Source organism: Petromyzon marinus, chromosome 48 (genome assembly GCF_048934315.1).
Source record: "Petromyzon marinus isolate PM22_M1 ecotype Great Lakes invasive population chromosome 48, UKy_Petmar_22M1.pri1.0, whole genome shotgun sequence".
In the NCBI taxonomy this organism is placed as follows: domain Eukaryota; kingdom Metazoa; phylum Chordata; class Hyperoartia; order Petromyzontiformes; family Petromyzontidae; genus Petromyzon; species Petromyzon marinus.
This window is the reverse complement of record NC_133714.1, coordinates 2,957,670-2,982,739: the sequence shown is the minus strand read 5'-3', so window position 1 is coordinate 2,982,739 and position 25,070 is coordinate 2,957,670. Positions and strand designations below refer to the sequence as shown.

General features: G+C 46.3%; 1 protein-coding gene across 6 annotated transcripts in view; it reads right to left on the bottom strand.

The window, feature by feature from the left end:
- Nucleotides 1-7,260: 7,260 nt before the first annotated feature.
- The window catches only part of LOC116952788 (chemokine-like protein TAFA-2), a 103,725-nt gene continuing 85,915 nt past the window's right edge, over nucleotides 7,261-25,070 (bottom strand). For all 6 annotated transcript variants that reach the window (XM_032972428.2, XM_032972427.2, XM_032972429.2 and 3 more), the window contains 3 exons: nucleotides 22,859-23,008; nucleotides 19,932-20,056; nucleotides 7,261-10,569 (listed from right to left, as the gene is read on the bottom strand). In XM_032972428.2, the coding sequence (XP_032828319.1) occupies nucleotides 10,558-10,569; nucleotides 19,932-20,056; nucleotides 22,859-23,008 (287 nt within the window). In that variant the 3' untranslated portion in view covers nucleotides 7,261-10,557. The remainder of the gene's footprint in view (nucleotides 10,570-19,931; nucleotides 20,057-22,858; nucleotides 23,009-25,070) is intronic.

Below are 25,070 nucleotides of genomic sequence, written 5' to 3'. Positions count from 1 at the left end.
TATGAAGGCCGGCACGGCACACGAGGGGGTGGGTGGCCAGCACCACGCCCGGCCGCCTTTGTCTCCCTAGTGGCGATGTTTACACGTCGCACCAGGTACACACACGTACATAGAGACGTGCGTGTGTTACGAACGTACAGAAACGCGTGGAGAGACGCACAGGGTTTGTGGAAGGCGCTTGTCTTTTGATACCAGCAGCATTTGTAACACAGGCTACACGCTGCTGATGGGCTCCGTGGTGGTGATGGTGAGATGTTAACTCCCTGGCCGAGTATTCAAGGAGGTCGTGGGTTCGAATCTGACCCTGACGCCTGTTGTGTATTTGGAGTTTGCATGTTCCTCTCTCTCCCCGTGGTTGCGTAGAATTTTCTCCGAGTTTTTCCCCTCCACATTTAGAAACATGCATTTCGAGCATTTGGCGGCGGTAAATGTCCACATTATTTGTGTATGTTGAATGTATTTTCGCACGGTACGTAGCCAACCGTGCCAATCAGAGATAAGCCACTTCGTTCAGATATCATTTGTGGTCAGGTCGCTTCTAAATAAAGAGCTATATAGCTAAATGGACCTTGCCTGGTAAAATAAAATAAAACATTTGGATGAGACTCCCAAAGTCTAAATGGCTTCGAATTGTGGCGATTAAATAAACGCTGCTGAAAATCCATTGGTCTAAAGGCCCACGAATGGACCTCAATTTAGTTGTTTTGCTATTTGGATCATGAACCAAACCATCATTGTCTATTTATTTACGTGTTAAGTAAATCAAGAGTCAGTGTAAGTTATTAGGCAATGCTTCTTCATAATAGTAGTCATTAAGCATTCTTTAGTCTGTAAACTTGCGACTGGCTTCAACTTTATGAGCCAAATCAGTAAGCATGCGGCCGTTAAACAAATGCAACTGGGAAGTGGAAAATATTGACCAGAAGACTTTAGTGTAATTTTATTCCGACAAATGTTGGTCACAAAACAGACGATCGCCCTTGCCCGTTCATTTGCTTTATTAAATACTCTATTATTATCGTTCACTGATTATTATTATTACGCGCCCTTTTCTGTTCAACTGCTTATTATTCATGATCATCATCCGCTTATGAAGCGCAAACGTTGAACGTTCGAGCCGCCTTTGTCGGCCCCCTACGAAACGACGGCGCGGGCCCGCGTGCGTGCGTGAGTGCGTGCGTGCGTGCGTGTGAAGAATTCGTCGGCCCGCGCGTCGAACTGAATTCGCGTGCTCTTGATCAAAGGGGCGCTCGAGAGGGGGAAAAAAAGCTCCTGAAACAGGTTTGGCTTCTCAGAGCGGCCTTGGCGTCTTCTCGGCACGACGCTTTTCGAAGTGCCGTCCGGCAATCAACGCCTGCATTGAGTCGCATGCATTATTCAGAGCAATAAACATTTCAGCGAGTCGCATACATATTTTACCGAGTGCAAACGGTGACACCTTCGGCAGCATCCATGATATATTATTCAAGAATTTCTCCCCTTTTTGCTTCCCCCATCTCTCTCTCTATCTCTCACTCCACGCAATCCCCCCCCCCACACTCCACCCACCCACAGCTACCTCCCTCTCACCCATTTTAAGAAGCGGAAGTCACTTTAATGTCTGAAAGCAATTAGACGTTAACACTGACAGCGTGACTGCAGCACCGCGATTTATTTAATACTTTACCGCACTAATGGCTCTCTCTCACTTCTTTTTCTTTTCTCCTACGAAAGGAAAGACAAGCCAGTTTTATTTTCCGTCTCCTTGCCAATAAAGTGTAAAAGACAATGTCGCACCATAACATATAAATACCATCGCGTGCGCGTGTAACGTGGCATGAAAACATTTAGAAAAGTCAGCTTTCAAATTATAGTTATTGCTCAAGTGGAGGCACCGCTGTCAATTGATCATTATAGCCAACGCTTCCACGTGATTTGGCACCTAAAGATAAACTGTAGAATCAATGTACGTACGTATCTTTACCTTATTTCGCACCACCGTACATCGCCGACCGTGCTAATCGGATGATGCGGGGGAAGGTTAACAAACTTAACACAAAAAGCTGTTCTATAGAAATGGGTTTTCAATCAAGATTTGAAAGTGCATATCTCACTGAATCGCACGTATTCAGATGCGCTTCTGTGGCCGTCTGGAACACTCTTCCTTGCGATTCGAGGAAGCCACTGGAGCTATGCGCTTTTAAATCTAGATTTGAAAACTCGTTTCTGAATAAACTGCTTTTTGTGTTTAGTTTGTTGACTTTCCTCCTCACCTCCGATCAGCAATGTTCGCTACGTACAGTGAGAAATAAGTTCAACATACGTAAGTCGGTCACATTTGCTCACGTTTACTGTGGCAGTGGCCTAAGGAAAGAACACCTTAATGTAATTCTTCATAAAATGCTAATGGTGATTTGCATATGCACAAAGGCTGTGGGCCACCCTCCAGCTGCCCAGTAGTTAACCACGTTCTTTAATGGATCACTGCATATAGACGAACGACAGTATCTGTAATGTCATTATTCTTCAAAGCTAAAAAAAAGGCTGACCGCTGTTAGCGTGGTACCAGAATGCAGTTTATAATGTCCATTTTTTTTTCAATAAAATGTAACCTTCCCAGCCATTGCTTAAGAACACATTGGGGGGAGGAGGGGTTATTGAAAAAAATGCTTCCAAACAAAAATAAACGCGGGCGTCTTTTTGCGCCACACTGGATATCACGAGGTGCGTGGGCCTTGTTGCGCAAGGACGAGAGCGTTCTACCACTACTCGTTGTTGTTTCTAAAAAAAAAACACCTTCAACACCGAGCCATGGGTCACCGCTTAAATTACTAAGACAACACTGACACGCTGAGGATTTTCAACAGTCACTGACACCAAAGGATTCCAAGGATCCCAACGAAGGCTCCCTCCATTGATAATTCTAAGCGTAGCAGCGTAACCGTTCCTAAGCCAGCTTGTTTGTCTCGTCCGCTTTGTTGTTTCTATGTTCCATCTATGAGATGTTTTTGTTTGTTCCCAACATGTCATGGCCCATACGGATTTCTACCTGTCGTGGCGTAATGGTTAGCGCACTGGACCTGCAATCTCGTTGTCGCAGCGTGGCAGTTGAAACGATGGGGGCAAGTTTATATATTTTTTAAATCCCCTCCGCCTCTCGGTCGAACCGGCGGTAGAAAATGTACGGCGCGGTTTAGTCGATGGTCAGGATTTTCTTTCCATCGAGTCAGGCCCCATGATTTAAGCAGGGCGCCGCAGTGACGAGACGTCAACTCCCACGCCTGGTGTGAATGAGTTTGTGATAATAAAGTATTAAAGCTCTCGTGACTGCGTAAAATTACTAATTGTTTTTTTTTTCGGTAAAGTCACGTATGTAGAAATACAATAAAATTATATTAAAACAAAAAAAGTGTCTAACTGTGTTGTTGGCCTGACTGGATGTGGCTTCACATAATGTTTTTTCAGGTTTGTTGAATTCTCGTCTCTAATCTTTTTGTTGTATTTACCTCTGTGATTTGTTCTTGACACCTGATGAAGATCGCTTGCGTTGTGATCGAAACGTCGTGATTGTTTTTTGTTTTAATATAATTTTATTGTATTTCTACATACGTGACTTTACCGAAAAAACCAATGAGTGAGTAATGAGTTTGTGAGTTCCATCCCGTCCCGGACACCTGCATATTTGGAGTTTGCATGTTCTCCCCGTGGTGACGTGGGATTTTCTCCGGGTCCTCCGATTTTTCCCTCCACATTTAGAAACACGCGTTTAGAATATTTGGCTGCGATAAATGTCCACACGATAAGCCACTTCGTTGAGATATTGCTTGTGGCCAGGTCGCTTCTGAAAAAAAGCTATTATAGTTCAGTGGGCCTATACCTGGTAAAATAAAATAGAGTTCATGGCTTAGTTTGGTAAAGCCCTACAAACTCGTAAGTGAATAATACAGGGAATGAGTCGTATGATTTCAGGTTGTGCATTCTCTGTAACAGTAATTGCGTGCGCTGCGCGATTCGGGGAATGTTTTTAATGAGCCCCAGTTTCGGGTGGCACTGCTAATGCATTTGTTGCTCGAAGAGCCCTAATTCTCGCCCTCGTGAGAACCACGACCACAGCACTCTGATGATCGTGCGATGGCTTTTTAAGCTTCGCTCCCTCTAGGTGATGTGCACGTCACGTGGAGTTACTGCACACACAAAATTACAAGCAAAACTCGGCTTCGTAAAAATAATGCGTATTCCAGAAAATGACGCCGGGTATGCTTGGTAACATTTTCCACGTGATGGAATTATATTGTGTTTGTTGCTATTTTGTTGCTGTTTAAACCATTCGATGTAAATTAATGTTATTTATTTTGACTCAGCACATCATCCCTCCAGGACTGATAAATCGCTTCATGTGGTGAAGTCAACTAGGGTTGTCCTTTGGAAATACTCACCCCTGCCATGGGAATGTGGAATTTACATCCACCTGCTTTGGACTCTAAACAGCCTCCATGCTCATTTGAGTAGGAAATCACGTCAATGTATCCACGTATGTATTAGTTCCCATGCCTTTCTATTATCCACTGCTGGATGAAGGAATCCAAAAGCCGTGTCAACCGTGGGGGTGGTTTCACCGGACCTCAACAGCACAGTCTCGTCGTGCATAGTTTTGATAACAGAACTAGGAACACAATACCGACGCTGGGCACAAGTTCGGGCTACGTCTTACTCACCGGATCATCTTATCACCTGGAGAATACGGTAACATTGCCGTGCGGCGAACAATCACTTGCATTGTGCTCTCAAAGCATGGTGATTTGAGCAATGGGACACTTCGCATGCATTGTTCCTAGTGATATGTATTTTTAAAACTGGATATTCAAGGCACTGCTTTCTAATAAGATGTCTTGAAATGTATAAATAAGATGGGTAATCCGATTTAAAGCTTTCGTGACTGCAGGGATTCATATGCTTGGTTCTTTCGGTAAAGTCACGTAGAAGGGAAATAATAAAATAATGGAAATCAAATATCATAAAATACAATTCTCACGACGTTTCGGCCACAACGCAAGCAGCCGTCCGCAGGTGAAGAAACAGAGCCGTCGTAAACACAGCGTCCTCTCGACTTGAGGACGGCTGCTTGCGTTGTGACCGAAACGTCATGAGAATTTTATTTTATTATGATTTATTTGTATTACTTTATTATTTCCCTTCTACGTGACTTTTTCCGAAAGAACCAAGGATAAGCGAAATCCGGTTAACGTTGCATTACATGTTTTTTTTATCCATCAGTGTGCAGGATATATTTTGTTGTCAACTATTCACAAACCTGTGCGTTCACAAAATGTCTGCGTTCATGTCGATTTTTTGAAACCATTAACTCAAGAACAGCATCAACAGAAAACCCGCAACCTGAAAGAGCAATTTGGCCACGAGGGGGACATTTTAATCTTTAAATACGGTGGGATATGGTTTTTTCATGAAAATTAAACCCGAGTGATGTTTTATTGAAAAAAAAAACTGATACCTATATTTCACAAAAAAGTGTTATCACCCCCTTTGCTTCGCTGCTTTAATTCATTTTGTATTTGAACAACGTAAAAAATATATATTTTATTATAGCAACGGAACCATAAATCAAGTAATTAACATTTAAACGTACACTGCCGTGTTAGGTGTTTGCACCAAGCGTGTCTCAAAATGCGCTCTCGGCCCTTCTCAAACTCCGATGTGCGGCACGTCAAGTCGGAATGGTCCTGGAGGTTGACACTGCATAACTACTTCAGGAGTCACTTTAATCGTCCAAATGTCACCGAACCACGAGGCTTTCGCGACCAATAGCATCCAAAACAGCTCTTTGTTTGTTAGATCGCGTAAATATATATATATATAAATGTGTCGTTAAACCCGCCACCACCCGACACGGACAACTAGTAAGGGTTGTCACGTAAACAGAACGTGGCCAATTCGTCACTAGTACAGCACTAGTGTATTAGTGTAGTGTATAGTGTAGTATACTAGTACAGCACGCCGGTGTGTTGGAGAGCAAAGCCACAACATTTACAATCTGAGTACGACGTTTCGCCAGTAATTACAACTCGCTTTTTTGCAATTGGATCCACCTTGATAGTTGCTTGAATCGTCGCAGAGGCACAGGGATGTGAGAGGCATCACGTTGGTTACTTCACGCTCTTTGAAGGGGGGTTGGGTGGTTGGTGGGGAGTGGTTGGGCGGGTTGGGGCTTCTTGTGCACAGAAGACGAAACAATCCACGACTTTATTGTTTTGTTGTTGGACTCAGGCAGAACGAGTTTGCGTGGAATGTCTGAGAGGAAGGCATGGGGGTAAGGGAAGGCGACTACTGCGAGTTAGATGGCGCAAATAAATAAATGTGTCATTAAGCCCGCCACCACCCGACACAGCTAATTAGTAAGGTTTGTCACGCAAAAACAAAACATGGCAATTGGTTACTGGGACTGCACCCACCGGTGTGTTGGACAGCAAATCCGCAACATTTACAATCTGAGTACGACGTTTCGCCAGTGATTACAGCTAGCTTCATCAGGCGACAGCCAGTGAGTTTGTTTTTTTAACTCCCCTGAATTACTTTGTGTTGAGCGTGTGTGTGTGTGGTGGAGAGCGGGGGCGCCGCGGTTAGCACACTGCGCGAGTTCGATTTCCGCACATGGCCATCACCGGTGACGAGTATCTGAAACGGTACTGGGCCTTCCCTAGGTCGACTCAGCCTCAAATGAGGACCTGGTGCGGTGTGTAAACATCGCCACTGTGGAGACTAAGTCGGGTCGTGTGCGGTGCCGGACTTCATAGGTGACCCCTAAAAGCACTTTCCCCAACAGTCTGTTACAGGCTATACGGGGGGGGGGGGGGGGAATCTTGTCTTTGTGTGAGGATGAGGCCGTAGCAGAGGTGGGGGGATGTATCTTCCCAAGGCAGGCATGGTGGCGGAGCAGTGGTTAACACGCGTGCCTCAAAGCAAAGTAGTTCCTGGGTTCGTTTCACGGGAACGTCACGTGGGAAATCCCCGGGCACATTTAGCAAAATTATCCTGCACGGTATCATTACCGCAACCTGCACCCACCCTCAACCCCCGCTCCTCACCCTAGACATTTCCACGCCCCCACCCCCACTCCATCTAAACCGCTTTGCACACCCCAAAAAAATGTGTCCGTTTTTGTAGTGGTTAAACCCTTTTGCAACATCCATTGAGGATATATAAATGGATCGTGTGTTTACAAATAAAAAAATATTTCACACATTTAAAGAAGCCGTGTAGCCGAAATACGTTTTATTTTCTTTATTTAATAATAGGCAAAATATATATTCGAACAGAAATGTAGCAACAGGGAATTGTAGTTTTTTTCTTAAGCACTACTCTACCATAATATGTATGTTTCCAATGACCAAACTGATAAATAAACGTTTATTAAATATACCAAACCACTAAAACACAATAGCATTTCCAAAAGTGTAAATAAAGGGTAGTAAATGTGCTTCTTTAGTCGGTGTCGTGGAGTTCAGATGGGCAAGGTTTATTGCGAGAAAACTGGAGAAATGTTTCCAATTTACCATCAGAGTTCGGTAAAACAAAAACAAAGTCTGTAATAATGCCTTACTTGAAAGCATTGCCTTAGATTGATAACACATTTCTCTAGGATTGCATTTTGTGTTTCGTTTGTTGCCCATCCCCCGCACCTCGCATTAGCACGGTTGGCTACTTACGGTGCGAAAGAAGTTCAACGCATCGTACACGTAAATACAAAACGCCACCATCCACCCAGGCCAATTAAAATATAACTTTAAATACATCCCCTCCAAAAACAAGTATCAATCTCCTCCAAAATATGACGATATGTTAGTGACTGCACGTGGGTCAATCTAACTCGATACATGCGACTCACTGTGTCAGCCCGGAAAATATTTTTCAGCGCTTAACACCCTGTCAAAGTAAGTTGTGTAGAAGTGTTACATTAATGGACGCTCAGTGAAGATAGTCTCCTTTTACAAAGCCTCATTAACTCATACACAGTTATAAAATGGATCAGTTATGCTTCAACATGTGGCACAGCTGATGTAATGTCTCGTATAACCGATGTACATACAATCACCAGACATGTATCGATTCAGCGATGCAATACTTTGTCACGATTTGGACTCAATGTTCAATTCTGGAATCGTATAATAATATAAATTTTCATCTACAAATTTTACCGTCTTATTAGTATCGTTTGTCTTGAATGCAATGACGGCTAAGCGGCGGTGTTTTTTGACCGTTTGTGCTTCAGCAGATAGCAGTTCAAACCCGCACGGCCGCCCTGGTTAACAATAAAATACGCACCTACCAATTCATTGCAGACGTTAAAGACACAGACGATATCATTCACTGAGGAGGACGCCATTGTGTTGCCGACGTCATGGTCCAAATTTGCAAATATTTGAATCCTGACCTGCACGTTGCTCAATTGGGATTATACACACAGCAATCATCGCCTCCCCCTACTGTGAAACTATCACAGACAGTGTGAAACACAGCGCCTTTGACGATAGTCTTTGCGCCATAACAATGGCATGACTATTAAATATGCCTGTAATTTTGCTTTGCAAATGAAGTTTTAAAAATACCTATATTTACATGAACGAATCGATATTTGAATTGTGAGCATAAGAACTGATTTCAATCGATGAATTGTTACATGTCTCATGTAAGTGTGCATTTTGTTTTTACTCATGAGAAGAGCCACACGGTTTAAAAACGAAATCTACGAACCGTAATCTGTATCCCAGGCTCACACCATGATCGTTTGTATCTCAAAGGGTCCTTTAAAAGTTGTGTTTGTACATAAGTAAAATAAATAACCTAACCAACAGGACGTGAGCGAATGTCAACGCGAGTTCGCCAAAAACCCATCGGTCCTGCTTCACGTCCAAACATTCAAAACCATAAAACGAAAACAAAGCGACGGGTCTTCTGGAACGAAGTGTAAGGAAACCCATTTGAAGGGCGTTCAAAGTCTGCCCAAAATCGGGCCGCGCCCGTGCCACGGCAGGCGTCTGCCGCCGGCGAAACGTCGCGGGCGGCTTTGGATTTGGATTGCGGCTCGACGGGCACGCGACGGGCACGTGACGGGCACGCGACGGGCACGTGGGCGGCTGTGACGTCGGCAGTCGATGACCGTCGTTCTGCGACGGCACCGCACAACAACCAAAAAAATATATATTCACGTTCTTTTTTTTTTTTTGGCTGTTGTTTGAAAATTTGCAGAGGAAACAGCAGCCGCCACGGTGCGGACGGGCGGCACCACTTGCGCGTGCGTACGTTGAGCTGCTTCTTTCGCACCGCGCGTTGGCGACCGTGCTGATCGGAGGTGCGGGGTGGGGACAAAAAACAACCGTGGCTCGCAATGCAGAGGTGGCGGGTACTAGTCAATCTCCAGGCGGCGGCGGTTGGAACAACGGCGCAACGTTCTTAAATCGCCCACCTCTACCCACGACGCCTCTCTAAGAGCAGAAGGCAAAATAGCTTTTCGAGGTGGCTCTTCCAGAGCTGCCCCTAGTAGGAGGCGCCTTTCGCCAGCAGTGGCTTGAGCGAGCAATTGCAGGGCTGCGCCTTTACCTTTTGCCTTTACGCACCCCGCCGCCTACCCCCCCCCCCCTGCTCCCCCCTCAACCGTGGCGAGAGCAATGAGAAAGCAAAGCCTAGGAAGTGAGAGAATTGAGCGGCTCACGGAGTGACGGGTACGCGCGCAGGAGCAACGGACGGAGCGGATCGTCTGGAGCCAATACCGTGCACTCTAGACAAAACGTAAACAAGAACATTAATTTATACATGTTTACGCGATTGCCAGGCTCCGGATAAAGAAAGAGTCCCTGGGCTTTAGCTAAGAAACGGAGTGAAATCAGTATAAATACACTTGCAAATCATGACACGCCACTTTTGACTTCAACATTTTTTTCCACAATTTTAGTTTTTTTTTTGTCCTCTCTCTCTCTCTCTGTCTCTCCGTAAGGCTTGGAACAACTGTGTTGGGGTTTTTTTTATCTCGTGGATTTTTATAAGAGTCTCTCTCTCCCTCTCTCTCTCTCGCTCCCCTCCCCACCACCCACCCTGTTTTTACCCCCCCCCCCCGCCTTGTCCGCTTCACTCTTCAGTTTTGACGTCAGTCACATCTGTTGAATAAAAACCATCCGCTTCAAAGGAAGCGGCGTGGCGTGCATAACCAACGCTTCCGTTCACCCCTCACCGTTACCCCAACGTGGCAAAACCGCCCCCGTGTTTTTGCAGCCACGGCGACGTTGCAGTCTTCGCCTGGAGAGCGAACGATGCCGTCGCTTTACTCACGCGTGGCGTTTTGTTCTCATCGAATCTCCTCCGCCGCCGCCGCCGTGGTTTTTTCCCCGGTTTTGGCATCGTCTCCTCCGCCGTCACTGGCCATCCGTGGGTCGTGGTCGTCGTGTTCGTCGTCGTCATCTTCGTCCGGGCAAAATTTGAAACGTTCCCGCGAAAGTAGTGTTTTTTTTGTTTTATTTCTCTTCTCTTCGGAGGGTAGAACCGTGAAGCTTACGTGGCCACTCACATAGGCTACGTCCTAACCTGTGCACGTACATGCACACGAAAACAGACACGTGACACGCAAACGGAAAAAAAAGACACCAGTTAGGCAGTTTAACACGTAGAGGCTTTCGCGATAAAATATGATCCGCAAACAGAGGATTTTTTTTTTTGGGTGAAAACATTTTTGGGTCAAACAATTACAACCAGCCTCATCAGGCGTCAGCCAGAGTCGTGGATAAATCCCCCTGTTTCGCTCTTAAATAGAGCGATAAATGTGACGTCGTTGCTTGTGAGCCAATCAGGTGCAAAGAGCAGAGGGGGCGGTTAATGTGTTCATATAAATTACAATGGATAGTTATTATTCGTTTTGTTATTCAGAGTTAATCAACGTACTGTACATAATCTATGTACATCACACTGTACATAATCTATGTACATCACACTGCACATTATGTATGTATATTCTTGGTTCTTTCGGTAAAGTCACGTGACTTTACCGAAAGAACCAAGAATATGAATCCCTGCAGTCACGAAAGCTTTCAATCGAAATTATGAATGTACATTATATATGTAATCAGCGGCGAAACGTCGTACTCAAATTGTAAATGTTGTGGATTTACTCTCCAACACACCAGTGTGCAAAACTACTGACGATTTGGCATTTCTTGTTCACGTGACATACCTTACTAGTTGGCTGTGTCGGGTGGTGGCGGGTTTGACGACACATTTGTATTTACGCGATCTAACCCAAAACAAACCCCCTCTATTATGTACACCAGTTAGCGTTAGCAAGTACTGCTGGGGCGCACACATCAAGGTCGGCAATGCAGATGAAGGATGGTGTGAACAAGCGCAGGCCACACAAGTCTGAATTTCTCTCCACAGTATCAACGTCGGCAAGGTGACCACCTCTGCGGTGCAAAATAACCGGGGACATATCATGGGAAGAACAAGAATGTCTCGCGCAACTGTGCCGGGAAGACCCGCAGATTTCCGACAGGACGGCTGCCTCAATAAGCGCGACGAGCCTCGTTAAACCAGGACACGTGGCAACTCTATCCGGTGTTCATAACTTCACCAGTACACCATGTAATATTTTTATGCTGAGTTAACCTAGTGGTGGCCCAGACCAGGTTCAATAACCCAGTTGCTGCAGGGTTACCCAAACTCCAGTCCTCTCGACCCAGCACGCTACGTCTTTTCCCGTTGGCACAACTTACTCCTCTCGTTAAAATGACAAATTAACTCGTTGCACGCCGCACGCGCCCGCTGATTGTTAAACGCGTCCCCACGTGACGACCTGAGTGTCTCTTATTCCGGAGATCACGGCACCGCCGGTGTCACGGCCAAACAGTCGTGCACGTGCGATGCCATCTCTCACGCGCTCGGCAGAACAAAAAGCTTGCCGGGCCTCACGGATCCGGCCAGAGCATCGCGTTCTCCCCTTGTAGGCCCGATAATTATTAGTCATTAAATCGGCGGTCATTAAAGCTCAGGACCATGGCGGTGGACCTCAACCCACGCGTGAGCAGCTGGCCAATTTTCACAAACACCCACAGGCCCACCAGTCCGCATGTTAAAACACCCTAACGAGCATTCAGCTCCGGATTTATTGATCCGAGAGCGCGCCGGGGTTGTACACCGCCGAGAGTCTGTGTGTGTGTGTGTGCTTTTACGACTATGTTATTTCGCAAATAAAACTTTACCGTTGTACTCTCTCTTTCTCTGTGTGAGTGGCAGTGCCAGAGCGAGTGTTAACCTTTTTAAAGTTCTTGCATCGAAAGTTGAAACACCGTAAAATAATTGTTTACAAGGTCACGGCCGCTAAGGGACCAAAGGTCAAGAATAATAATAATGAAATTGCTGTCAAGAGAAATGGAATGCGTCAGAAAGTCTGTCTACCGAGGAGATGGAGTGATGAGATCAGTCCGCGTGCACGTGGATTGTTGCATCGCAGGAAAGTTAGAGGTGTCAGTGACTTTGGGAAGCCTTCATTGAGCAGTGGATTGACCATGGCTGATGATGAGTGACAACATCTTGCATTAGGTATTCATGATTTGCAAACGTCCTTAAATTGTGTTTTATTATTCACGAGGTAAAGCCCACTGAGCTAAGTCGTTCATTTTCACAGGTGACCTGGCCACACATGATGATAGCTCACCGAAGTGGCTTACAGCATCACACCTTGGGATTTATAGTCGCAGCCAAATAATCTAGACGCATATTCCTAAACTTGGCGGGGGGGGGGGGGGTGGGCAAACTCGGAGGAACCCGGAGGAAAATCCACCCGACCACCACTTGCGAGAGAGAACACGCAGCCTCCAAATATACAACAGGCATCGTCAGGGTCCGGAATCGAACCCACGACCTCCTGCGTACCAGGGTAGGGATAAAGCATATCCTGGCCACTGCTCTGCCAATGTGCTCCTCTTTCTGTCTGAAAGTGCAATTCCATCATGCACCTCTCCATGCTTCTTTGTCCACGTTTCAGCTTTTGTTCCACGTTCTTCATCATTGTCCATGTTTCTGATCCATCATATGTCGCGGCAGGTGATGTACACTGATTAAAGCGTTTATCCTTATGGCACCTGGGTATTTTTCTTACAATACTAGGGCATATTCTTGATTCTTTCGGTAAAGTCACGTTGAAGGGAAACAACAAAATAATAAAATATATATAAAATAATAAAATTCTCACGACGTTTCGACTGCAACACAAGCAGTCATCATCAGGTGTGAAAACCAACGGCAAGAACATTTGAAAGAAGTGTTCTTGCCGTTATAAAATATATTGTTTTATATATTTTATTATTTTATTGTTTCCCTTCAACGTGACTTTACTGAAAGAACCAAGAATATGAATCACTGCAGTCACGAAAGCTTTAAATCAAAATTTAATACTAGGGCACTTTAAAAGATCACTGAAATTTCTCGCATTGAAGTCCCCCGAAATACATTTTAACATTCATGATCGACGTTACAAAAACAACTGTGAATCATTTTCTCCACTTTCTTCCGTCGAAAAAAACATTTTCCCATGCACTGCTTAGCGGAAGCGTTCCGGCACAAAACGTTGTGCACACGAAATGTGATTCTTCAACGGGGCGGAAATAGTAGACTCGGCGATATTGTATCAACCTGAACATTAGCCTTTCATGATAGGAGCAAATGATCCATTTCGTGCGGAATTATCTTCACAATTTTCAATCTCTTGCCAAGCCTTGTAACCCATTAGGCAGAAATGTATGTACAGCTGAGGACATATTGCATTCGTCGCTAATTTGACAAGCCGCTCCCTGAACACATTCATTAAAGGTTGAGTAATACATAAGTGGTTCCCCTTTCACAAGGCCCATCTTCGTCATCATCCAGTCGCGTAACGAGCGTAGTGGGGGGGGGGGGAGGTGCCTTGCCACTCCTCACCCTGGTGGCCAAAGCTGCGAGTTGAGGCCCCCTTGACAGCCACCATGAGATACGTTTTCAACAGCAGTGTCAGAGAACGGAACAATTATTTAAAACGCGGTGTAAATTTATTTTTTACGAGAGTGCTTTCATTTACGTTCCACGTCTTTTTTTTGCTATTTAATTAGAGCGGTAAGCTTTGGCTTCAGCGAATTGCGGAAAATCAAATATTGGCGGCCAACCTGACCAATTACCATACCGCCTGAGCTGATAATGTTGTTACTACGCCTCTGTCATCATCATCATTCAGAAGCCACTCACTGACACCTGCCAGCAAGCATGTGCACGAGCTAGCACCCTCTGTGTGCTTCACATGTTTACGTTTAAATTTTGATTTAAAGCTTTCGTGACTGCAGTAATTCATATTCTTATTTTTTTCGGTAAAGTCACGTTGAAGAGAAACAACAAAATAACAAAATATATATAAAACAATAAAAAATTCTCACGACGTTTCGACCATAACTCAAACGGTCATCATCAGGTGTGTCGGTTTGCATAAATTTATTTTGAAAACGGCATATGTATTTATTTATTTATTAAAAAATATTACGTTTGCGTCACGCGCAGCGATTGGCAGTTTGCCCAGGACTAGTCCATCTATTTTTTTGGAAAAGAGGAGGGGGGAGACGAAATTTGTTTTTATGTATGCTGTCTGAAAGCCACTGTAAGCGTGAACAATCAATCAAGAACTGAAATGATTTATCAAATCTTTTCAATGATTGCTAAGATAGAATCCATCTTCTCGGTTGAAATTGTCTCTGTGTTTGTATATGTGGATAGCCTCATGAACGAATCTCTCATGGAAGCCAGATGGCTTACAAAGAACCTCCGTCTTAGAAAAGTCAATGGCATGTGAGCCTACTGAATTAGAACAATGATCTGCTACGGCCGAGGTGTTGGTCCTACCGTGTTTAAGGTCTGCTTTATGTTCACGAATGCGGTCCGAGATATGGCGTTTGGTTTCTCCAATGTAACTACTACCACAGAGGCAACTTAGTTTGTAGACACCAGGGTATTGTATGTCCGGAATCACATCTTTTACAAACGGAACCAGATCACGGATTTTATGTAATGTGTTGAAACGGACCTGGATCTTGTGTTTATTCAAGATTTTGGAGATCTTTTTTGTGATCCCAGCAATGTAGGGTAAAGTGATGGTTTTGAAAGGCTCCTCAAGAGGGTTCTTCTTCATGGTTTGAGTGATAGCTTTGCGGATTGTATAGTCGGAGTAACCATTAGCCCTAAGAGCTTGGTGTACGTGCTTGAGTTCACTGCTTATGTGTTCCTGGTCGGATATGCATTGGGCTCTATGATACAGAGTCTTGATGAGAGAATTCTTCTGTGATGGATGGTGGTGGGAATCCGGTTTCAGATAAGCATCCGTATGGGTAGCTTTCCTGTAGACAGAGTGGCTCATTGAACCATCAGGTCTCTTTTTAATTAGGACATCCAAAAAAGGTATCTTGCCATCTATTTCGACTTCCATGGTAAATCTGATGGCTGGGTGTATGGAATTGATGTGGTCGAAGAATTGGTCTAGAGCAGGCCGGCCATGTGGCCAGATGACAAAAGTGTCATCCACGTACCTCTTCCATAAGGTTGGGCGCAGAGTGGCAGTCTGGATGGCGTCAGTCTCAAATTTCTCCATGAAAATGTTAGCTATAACTGGAGAAAGGGGGGAGCCCATTGGGGTGCCCTCAGTTTGTTTGTAGAAAGTTCCATTCCAAGTGAAGTATGTATTGGTTAAACAGTGTCTCACCAGGGGGGGTACCTCAGTGTTTAGTCCTTGATGAACCAAGTCTTCAATGATTGCAATGGTGTCAGGTACAGGAACCTTGGTGAATAAGGAAACTACATCAAAACTGACAAGCAGGTCGTCTGGGGACAGGGAAATACCCTTGATTGTTGATACCAGGTGAGTAGAATTTTGTACCGCAGAGGTGGTCTTTCCAGTGAAAGGACGCAGGATTTCAGACAAAAAACGAGCTAGTTTGTAGGTGGGGGAGCTGATAGTAGAGACTATGGGACGAAGAGGTGTATCAACTTTATGTATTTTTGGTAAGCCGTATAATCTTGGTGGCCTGGCAGCATTTTCATGGAGAAATTTGAGACTGACGCCATCCAGACTGCCACTCTGCGCCCAACCTTATGGAAGAGGTACGTGGATGACACTTTTGTCATCTGGCCACATGGCCGGCCTGCTCTAGACCAATTCTTCGACCACATCAATTCCATACACCCAGCCATCAGATTTACCATGGAAGTCGAAATAGATGGCAAGATACCTTTTTTGGATGTCCTAATTAAAAAGAGACCTGATGGTTCAATGAGCCACTCTGTCTACAGGAAAGCTACCCATACGGATGCTTATCTGAAACCGGATTCCCACCACCATCCATCACAGAAGAATTCTCTCATCAAGACTCTGTATCATAGTGCCCAATGCATATCCGACCAGGAACACATAAGCAGTGAACTCAAGCACGTACACCAAGCTCTTAGGGCTAATGGTTACTCCGACTATACAATCCGCAAAGCTATCACTCAAACCATGAAGAAGAACCCTCTTGAGGAGCCTTTCAAAACCATCACTTTACCCTACATTGCTGGGATCACAAAAAAGATCTCCAAAATCTTGAATAAACACAAGATCCAGGTCCGTTTCAACACATTACATAAAATCCGTGATCTGGTTCCGTCTGTAAAAGATGTGATTCCGGACATACAATACCCTGGTGTCTACAAACTAAGTTGCCTCTGTGGTAGTAGTTACATTGGAGAAACCAAACGCCATATCTCGGACCGCATTCGTGAACATAAAGCAGACCTTAAACACGGTAGGACCAACACCTCGGCCGTAGCAGATCATTGTTCTAATTCAGCAGGCTCACATGCCATTGACTTTTCTAAGACGGAGGTTCTTTGTAAGCCATCTGGCTTCCATGAGAGATTCGTTCATGAGGCTATCCACATATACAAACACAGAGACAATTTCAACCGAGAAGATGGATTCTATCTTAGCAATCATTGGAAAGATTTGATAAATCATTTCAGTTCTTGATTGATTGTTCACGCTTACAGTGGCTTTCAGACAGCATACATAAAAACAAATTTCGTCTCCCCCCTCCTCTTTTCAAAAAAATAGATGGACTAGTCCTGGGCAAACTGCCAATCGCTGCGCGTGACGCAAACGTTATTTTTATATATATATATAAATAAATATGCCGTTTTCAAAATAAATTTATGCAAACCGACACACCTGATGATGACCGTTTGAGTTATGGTCGAAACGTCGTGAGAATTTTTTATTGTTTTATATATATTTTGTTATTTTGTTGTTTCTCTTCAACGTGACTTTACCGAAAAAACTAAGAATATGTTTACGTTTATTTTGGCTAGTCATCGATCGAATAAAGACGGTCACCCCATCGTGCGCTGTCAGATGTGCTTCTGCGGCCGTCCGGAACGCTCTTCCTTACAATGTTAGGAAGACACTGCGGGCTACGCACTTGTAAATCATCTAGATTGAAAACTCATTTCTTTAGAACTGCTTTTTGTGTTGCGTTTGGTTGTCCTTCCCCCACACCTCCGATTAGCAAGGTGGGCAACGTGCGGTCCAAAAGTTCAACATACAAACTCCCATGTGATGGTGTGTGTGTCCTCCCTCCCCCCCCCCCCCCCCCCCCGTGTCATAATCACTGTGCGTAGGCAAGAGTGAATTTTCTAAAATTCCTGACCTGATGCCAGAGGCACAATGATAATGATGACGTTGTATTGATACAGCACTCTAAATCCCTCAGACAGCTTCCATCAAAACTCATCTCAAACATTTGATCGGGGATCCTTGGTGGCAGCTGTCACTGTGGGCACAACGCAACTTAGCACCTGGCCTACAAGTGGGCATTAGTCTGCCAGTGTGGGGTGATGATTGCTGCTGTGTAATCCTAATCGGGCAATTTGCAGGTAATTTTCTTAATTGGTAAATTTGGGCTATGATACCAGCACACAATTACCTACTCTTTGCACGGCCACCAACACCAGTAATGATTATTCTGAAGCGGTCATGGGCATTCCCTAGGTAGAATCAGCCTCAAATGAGTACTTGGTGCGATGTGTAAACATCACTGCTCGGGAAACTAAATGTGGCCGGCTGTGGTGCTGGCCACCCACCTCCTCATGTGCTGTGTCCGCCTTCATAGGTGCTAGCTCACAGCATTTGCCACGACAGTCTGTTAAAGGCTACACTGGGAATATTTGTCTTTATTACATTTCTGGATTATGAGAGGTGCCGCAGCCTTCGGAAGGTTGTCATCCAGCAGTAGATGTATCATGGTTGATAGTGATGATAATGATGATGAAATCACTATACTTGAGATGATGAAATCATCATTAGGGACGCCACGGTGGCAAGATGTTAACTCCCTCGCTCGCCTTGTATACGGGAGGTCGTGGGTTCGACTCTGCTCATGACGCCTGTATATTTGGAGTTTGCATTTTCTCGCCGTGGCCGCGTGGATTTTCCTCCGGGTCCTCCGGTTTTTCCCTCCACATTTAGAATCAACGCGTGTTTAGAGTATTTGGCTGCTATACATTTCCACTTGATGATAAGCCACTATCATTTGTGGCCTGGTCGCTTACCAGAGTCTTGCCTGGTAAAATAACAAAAAAAATTGGAGTTGAAATCAAATGTAACGTGTTCGTTTTTATTGTGCAGACATTGGTGACCGGGCTGAGACTATCAACTCACTACACTTGAGAGCCCGGCTACGTGGATTCAAACGTGGGGATCTGAGTTGTACCATCTCACTGCTCTAACCCTTGAGCACACCTGACCACGGAGATTACTACTACGGGTGAAAGCGATCAATATGTTCTGCAAAGAGTGTTCACGTGTTGACTGACAAAATGAAATGCAGCTGTTGGAGCCACGCTGTGCCGGAACAAGTGTAAAACCAAACATGATAACGTTTTGTTCAGCCAAAGGTTACCAGACTGACTCTGTCAAACCGCTACGCTTGAGAACATCGTTTCACGTTGAATTACTCACTAGATTTGACCCCAAGGTTCAGCCATGCTGGTTCAATGGTTTGAGCACGGCCATCGTGAATCAAAAATAATGGACTGTTCTGGTAAGGGGCAGGAAAACGAGATTTTTGTCCGATGATATGCTGCTTTTCAGCATGTCGGACAAAGGGCCCTTCTTCCTACTGTGAAGATGCACCATGGCCATTCTGAGTCCCCTTGGAGAGAGTTAAACCCAACGCATGACCACTCCATCTGGTTCCTGAATTCGAGGCCGAGGCATCCGTGTGAAGCTAAGGTCAGGAAACCGTTTGCGTCGAGGTCAGCATCAAGGGGCTGTCACGCACGTACGTACGCTGAACTTCTTTCGCACCGTACATAGCTAACCGTGTCAATCGAAGGTGTCACGACACGTGCAGTCACGCGTGACGTCGTGGTTGTCATCGGGTAGAGGAGGTGAGCGCACGACGCGCGACATCATCGACCCGGTCGACAAGATTCGTCCCTTCAAGCGCCGGGCTTTAGTCGCCAAGCTTCTGGGAAACTCCTTGAACGAATTTTTTTGTCCGAAATATCTCCACGGTACGACCGCGGCAACGTCATCCTGAAGGGGTTTTGTCGACCACTGGATCGTCTTCGCGAGAGTTACCGAGACCCGCCTGCCAAGCTGCGCGTCACCAGTTTGAAACGCGACCAAACCCACGGACCGAGGGACATCCCAGGGTCAAGGGGCCCCCCACAAGCTGGTCTCAACGGTCCAGCACTTGCTGGGCCCCAGGATCTCTCTAGCTCCTGGCTCAGTCTACTGACACGGCCATTATAAGCCCGACCGCCCCCCCCCCCCCCCCAACCACTGAGTTTCCTAACCGCGTGTTTGTTTTTATCGGTAAGCTGTGTGCCCGGGCAGACCCAGTTACCTTGGTGGTTTTGACCTTGTTGCCGTTGGAGCAGGTCCACCCCGTGCGGTCGGGCAGAACTTTGCACTCTTCTCCCTCCAGGCACGGCTTCATTTCACACCACCACTTCTGCACGACTATCGACGCTGCAGCACACACCCACACAAACGCACACGAGCACTCCCTGAAGAAAACCTTTACATAACTGGAAGACACAATAGCGGCGATTAGCACAGTTGGCTATTAGCATGGTTGGCTACGTACGGTGCGAAAAAAGTTCAACATACATAAATAGCCCCCTACTGGCAGACCAATACCCAGATAGGCCGGTGCTGCTTCCACCTTGTGCCGCACAGGGACAGCTGCCGCTTGGGGTGCCCTTGTATAGACCGCAGCAGGCGACTGGAATGGTTGAGGTGAGATGTCATGGTTGAGGCATTTAAGCAAGCGCTCTACACATGTAGATCCTTACCCTTAGGGACGCCACTGTGAGGAAGCACTCACTGGTAAGGCCAGAGCAGTACTAATTTAAGAGGTTAGTGTGTGTGTGGGGAGAGGTAATGTAGCGGTTAGCACGTCGCACTACAAACCCGGCGACACGATTTCGATTCCCGTTCAGGGCCAACACCAGTGACGATTATCTGAAATTGTCCGGGGGCTCCCCTAGGATGACTCAGTTTCAAATGAGTACCTGCTGAAATGCGTAAATATCGTGGTCAGCACCACTACATGGTGCTGACCACTCACCCCCTCGTGTGCCGTGCCGGCCTTCATAGGCGTTCGCTAACATCACTTGTCCCAACAGTCTGCTAAAGGCTATGCGGGTTATCTTTGACTCGCCAGCACTCTGCTATCCCTCCGTCTTGCTTCTGTGACCTTCGTCTACCCAGCGCAGACGTGGACCACAATGCATCACCCCCATCATCAGCAGCAACTGTCTATGCGTTCCTGGTCAAAAGCCTCCCCCACACGATCATCCCTCGTGGTCCTGCGAAGCCACAATCCATCTCAATCCCGCACAAGAACTGATCTCTTTGCTCAAGCACGCCAGTTACTCACCGCAGGGTGAGATCACCTAGGAGGGGGGCGACTCAGGTATGTCGAATGCCAGCTGCCGCAGGTGTTGTCTGTCGTAAACCGAAAGTGAACCCGGGTCTTATCTTATTTTATATTTGTTGAGCGCCTTCACTCGAGGCGTTTGACGTGGGTTTAAAAAAAAAAACGGTCATAAAATAGAAAGATTTTGATGGCAGGGGGCATGCTGCAAGGTATTGAGGATTGGGTGACCGTGCTAGAGGGGCACTTAGGGGGTCACGAAAGGGTAGGGGAGGGACGGGAAGGATTGGGGGGGGCGAGGGGAGGGAAGAGGAAGAGAATAGACGATGGAGAAAAGGTGAGGCTTCAAGAGAGGAATGGATGGAGGTTCAGGAGGGGGAACTGCTTCATGTACAGGGGCATTGTTGAGTCTATGGGCAGTGTGGAGTCTATGGGCAGTGTTGAATATATGGGCAGTGTTGAGTCTATGGGCAGTATTGAGTCTGTGGGCAGTATGGAGTCTATAGGCAGTGTTGAATCTATCGGCAGTGTTGAATCTATGGGCAGTGTTGAGTCTATGGGCAGTGTTGAGTCTATGGGCAGTGTGGAGTCTATGGGCAGTGTAGAGTCTATGGGCAGTGTTGAGTCTTTGGGCAGTGTTGAGTCTATGGGCAGTGTTGAGTCAATGGACAGTGTTGAGTCGATGGTGCAGTGTTGAGAACATGGGCAGTGATGCTTAATGTACGGGGTACCTTTATTCCAGGATGATCTTTATTCAGTGGATGAAGTACTCGACATATAACAACAATAACGCCTATTGTCTTGTATTCCATGGTTTATCCCATAAACAGGGCCATGTAGAAGAGGCATGAGACTGGAAGCCCAGGGACAGGCTGTCTAATCCATGAGCGACAAAGAGAGAGGCGCATTGTGGGGCCCTCTTTTACGTGAAATTCAAACTAAACTAAACTAATTTTACTTTAACAGGTAAAGCCCACTGAGCTATACAGCTTTTTTTCAGAAGTGACCTGGCCACAAATGACAGCTCAACTTAGTGGCTTATCGAGTGAAAATTTATAGCAGCCAAATACTCTAGACGGATATTGATTCTAAAATGTACATATGCAATGTTTCACATGTGGGAGAAATCCAGAGTTGGTGCCAAATAAAAACCAACACGCACTCGATAATCACACTAAATATATATACAGGGTGCTTAAAAAAATAATGTTGACACTTCCGAGAATTTGCAACAACACCACAAGAAATGTGCTGCCTCCGGTCTCTGAAGATCACCTGGAGAAGATTCCAGGCATGTGTTGACAACGATGGAGAACAAGTGTAGACTCTGTGACTTTTTGAAGCTCTTAACATACATTTGTTGTCATGTAACAGTGTATTATCCGTTCTTTTTCCATAAAAAAACGATTGTCCCATATAAGTGTGAAACATTTTTTTGAAACACCCTGTATAGGGAGAGAGGACAGGTGAACGACCTACTTCGCTGTGCTACAACTGCGTCGAAACGGGATTTGTCACGATTTGCGCTGTGAATATTACACAGGCATGCCGCCTATTGACCACCTCAATGCAATAAGCTGGGGGCGCGTCTCAGTCACACGATTACACCGGCGTTAGCCGCCAACGCCTATACAACTCCGCCGCGGCTGTGCGAACACAACGGCGGTTATACAACAAAATAAAAATGACTGCACCGCAGCGCGAGTGGGCGCTAAAACTTGTGAAGTCCCGACTCTTCTCTCGAGCTACCCCCCACCGCTCTTGAGTGGAGGGCTCCACCAGCCAGCCACGGCGCGAGCCGGCGATTGCAGGGGCCCTGCGCCTCTTAACCGGGCCCTTCGGTTAATAAAACGGTCGCCTCCACGGCCAAGGATTTTTTTCTTCCGATTTACCTTCGACGCAGGAGGGCCGGGCGCGCGTGGTGCCGGCCACCTGGCCCGGCAGGCAGGAGCACTTGACGGTCTGCGATCGCTCCTCGATCTTGTTCTTGTTGCAGCAGCGGTGGGCTTCCACCACCTCGCACGTGCCCATCTTCACGTGGCCTGACGCACACGCGCAGGAGGACACGCGGGGAGACACAAGATTGCCCCCCCCCCCCAAAACAACCCTGTGGCGTTCGCGGGAACATTGGGGGGGAGGAGGGTAGGGGGGGGGGGAGTGCTGTGAAGCGAGCACACCTGTTGCAAGCCAACGTGGCCCTCGTGTCGGGCTGGAACCACGCACGGCCGCCTTTGTCTCCCCAGCGCCGGTGTCCACACGCCACACATAGGTGTTCGTGTGAGGCTCAGGCCGAGCGAGGGCACGTCCGGGAGCGGTTCGGACTGTTCGCCATCGACGTTGCCCGCGAGCGGTAAATCGAACCGTGGTCGCCAAATTCGTAGCTCGCCACAACAACTAAAAAACTCGGGCTCTTAACCAGGCATGTAAATTCCATATTCCCCTGGCCGGAAACAGTAACAATATTAATTTAAAAAAATTCAAGAGAGGTCTGCATCGTGTTGTTTGGCCAATCCCATTTGCGTTTGGCGTGTGTGGGAATAAATATGATACTCGGAGCAAACCCACGTGTACGAAGGGGGTATAAGACGTAAAGTTCTCCGCGTATAGATGCTATAATCCACTGCCATCCCATAATCTCCTGTTGACCACCTCGCAAACCCCGAATTCTCACAAAGTCTCTCATCCAAAGGACCAACTGGACTCAACGCCGCTTAGCTTCCAAGATCAGACTCATAAGCGCTTGGCTTGCGGGCTTGTGTTGCGTTCGCCTTGGGGCACGCAAGGGCCCACTGCCATCAGGGGGTGGCCCCTAGGCTAAAATTTGCACTCTGGGACATTCGTTACATCGTGGGCGTAACGTAAATGCCAACTGTGGTCGCCTTACAGGCTCAAGACAACCACGGGTGGCATCTCAACATGCACTTCTCGTTTTACCGACTTGCAACTGGACAAGGATTCCTAAGATGTGAACTTGCACCTCTCTCGTCGCGAAGACAAGAAGCATATTCGCCGTGCCAGCTGGGATGGATCTGTGTGTGTGTGTAACAATGATTAAAAATTCAACGGAGTCAGGAGGTGAAAATAGCCGCATGAGATACGCGCTTCGGTACGCGATGTTCAGAAACGCAAACTCTCAAGAGGTGGCTGTCGGGTTACTGAGGGGGGGATCATCGCTAAAAACTAAACTATTTTTTATTTTACCAGACACGGCCCACTGTGCTACAAAAATGTTTTTTCAGAAGCGATCTGGCCGCAATTGATAGCTCAACGAAGTGGCTTATCAAATGCGAATTTATAGCAGTCAAATATTCTCAAAGCAGCATTTCATGAAGCAAGCAAAGACTTTACCGGTTTCAACCTTCTCAGTCTCATCAGCAGCGTGGGACTCGTCAGATAAATGATATGGGCAAAAATCAATAAATCCAAGAGAATGCAATTCTTTGATTTGCTGGGCTGTGTGGGAGGAGCTGTGAACGTGCATGTTGGATTGAACAGGGGAGACACCTCAGGACAGGTGATAGATGCGGGCACCATCCTGACAGATGACACCAATTTGCTTTTAGCACCCGGGCGATGGCTTACAGTTACTGATCCCCCAATTAGCAAATACAGCAGTTCAGCGGCAAATGTGGAGGTTTAATTGATCAATCAGCAAACGAGTGTTATTGTTTGGTCTGAGAGTGGGGGGGGGTAGTGGGCAGCGTTACGACGTGCGAGTTAAAAAATAATAATAATAATCTGCGAACCAGCAAATGTCGCGGTGAACTTGTGCAGGCTTAGGTACCGTTTACGCTTCCTTCCGATATCAGGAAGTCGCTGTGGAGCTATGCACTTTTAAATCTAGATCGAAAACTAAATAATTCAGGACTGATTTTTGTGTCTAGTTTGTTGTCCTACCCCCGCAACTCCGATTGGCACGGTTGCCTGCGTACGGTGCGAAAGAAGTTCAAAGTACTTTGTGTTTCAGAAAAAAAACATTTTAGTTTAAGGAATCTTTGCGGGTTACGCGAGATCTCTTAGTGGCAGCACAGCAAGTAGATTTGTTATCAAGGCTGTCCGTGCCACCGACTTGATCCCCCCCCCACCCCCATCTTTAAGTTTTCC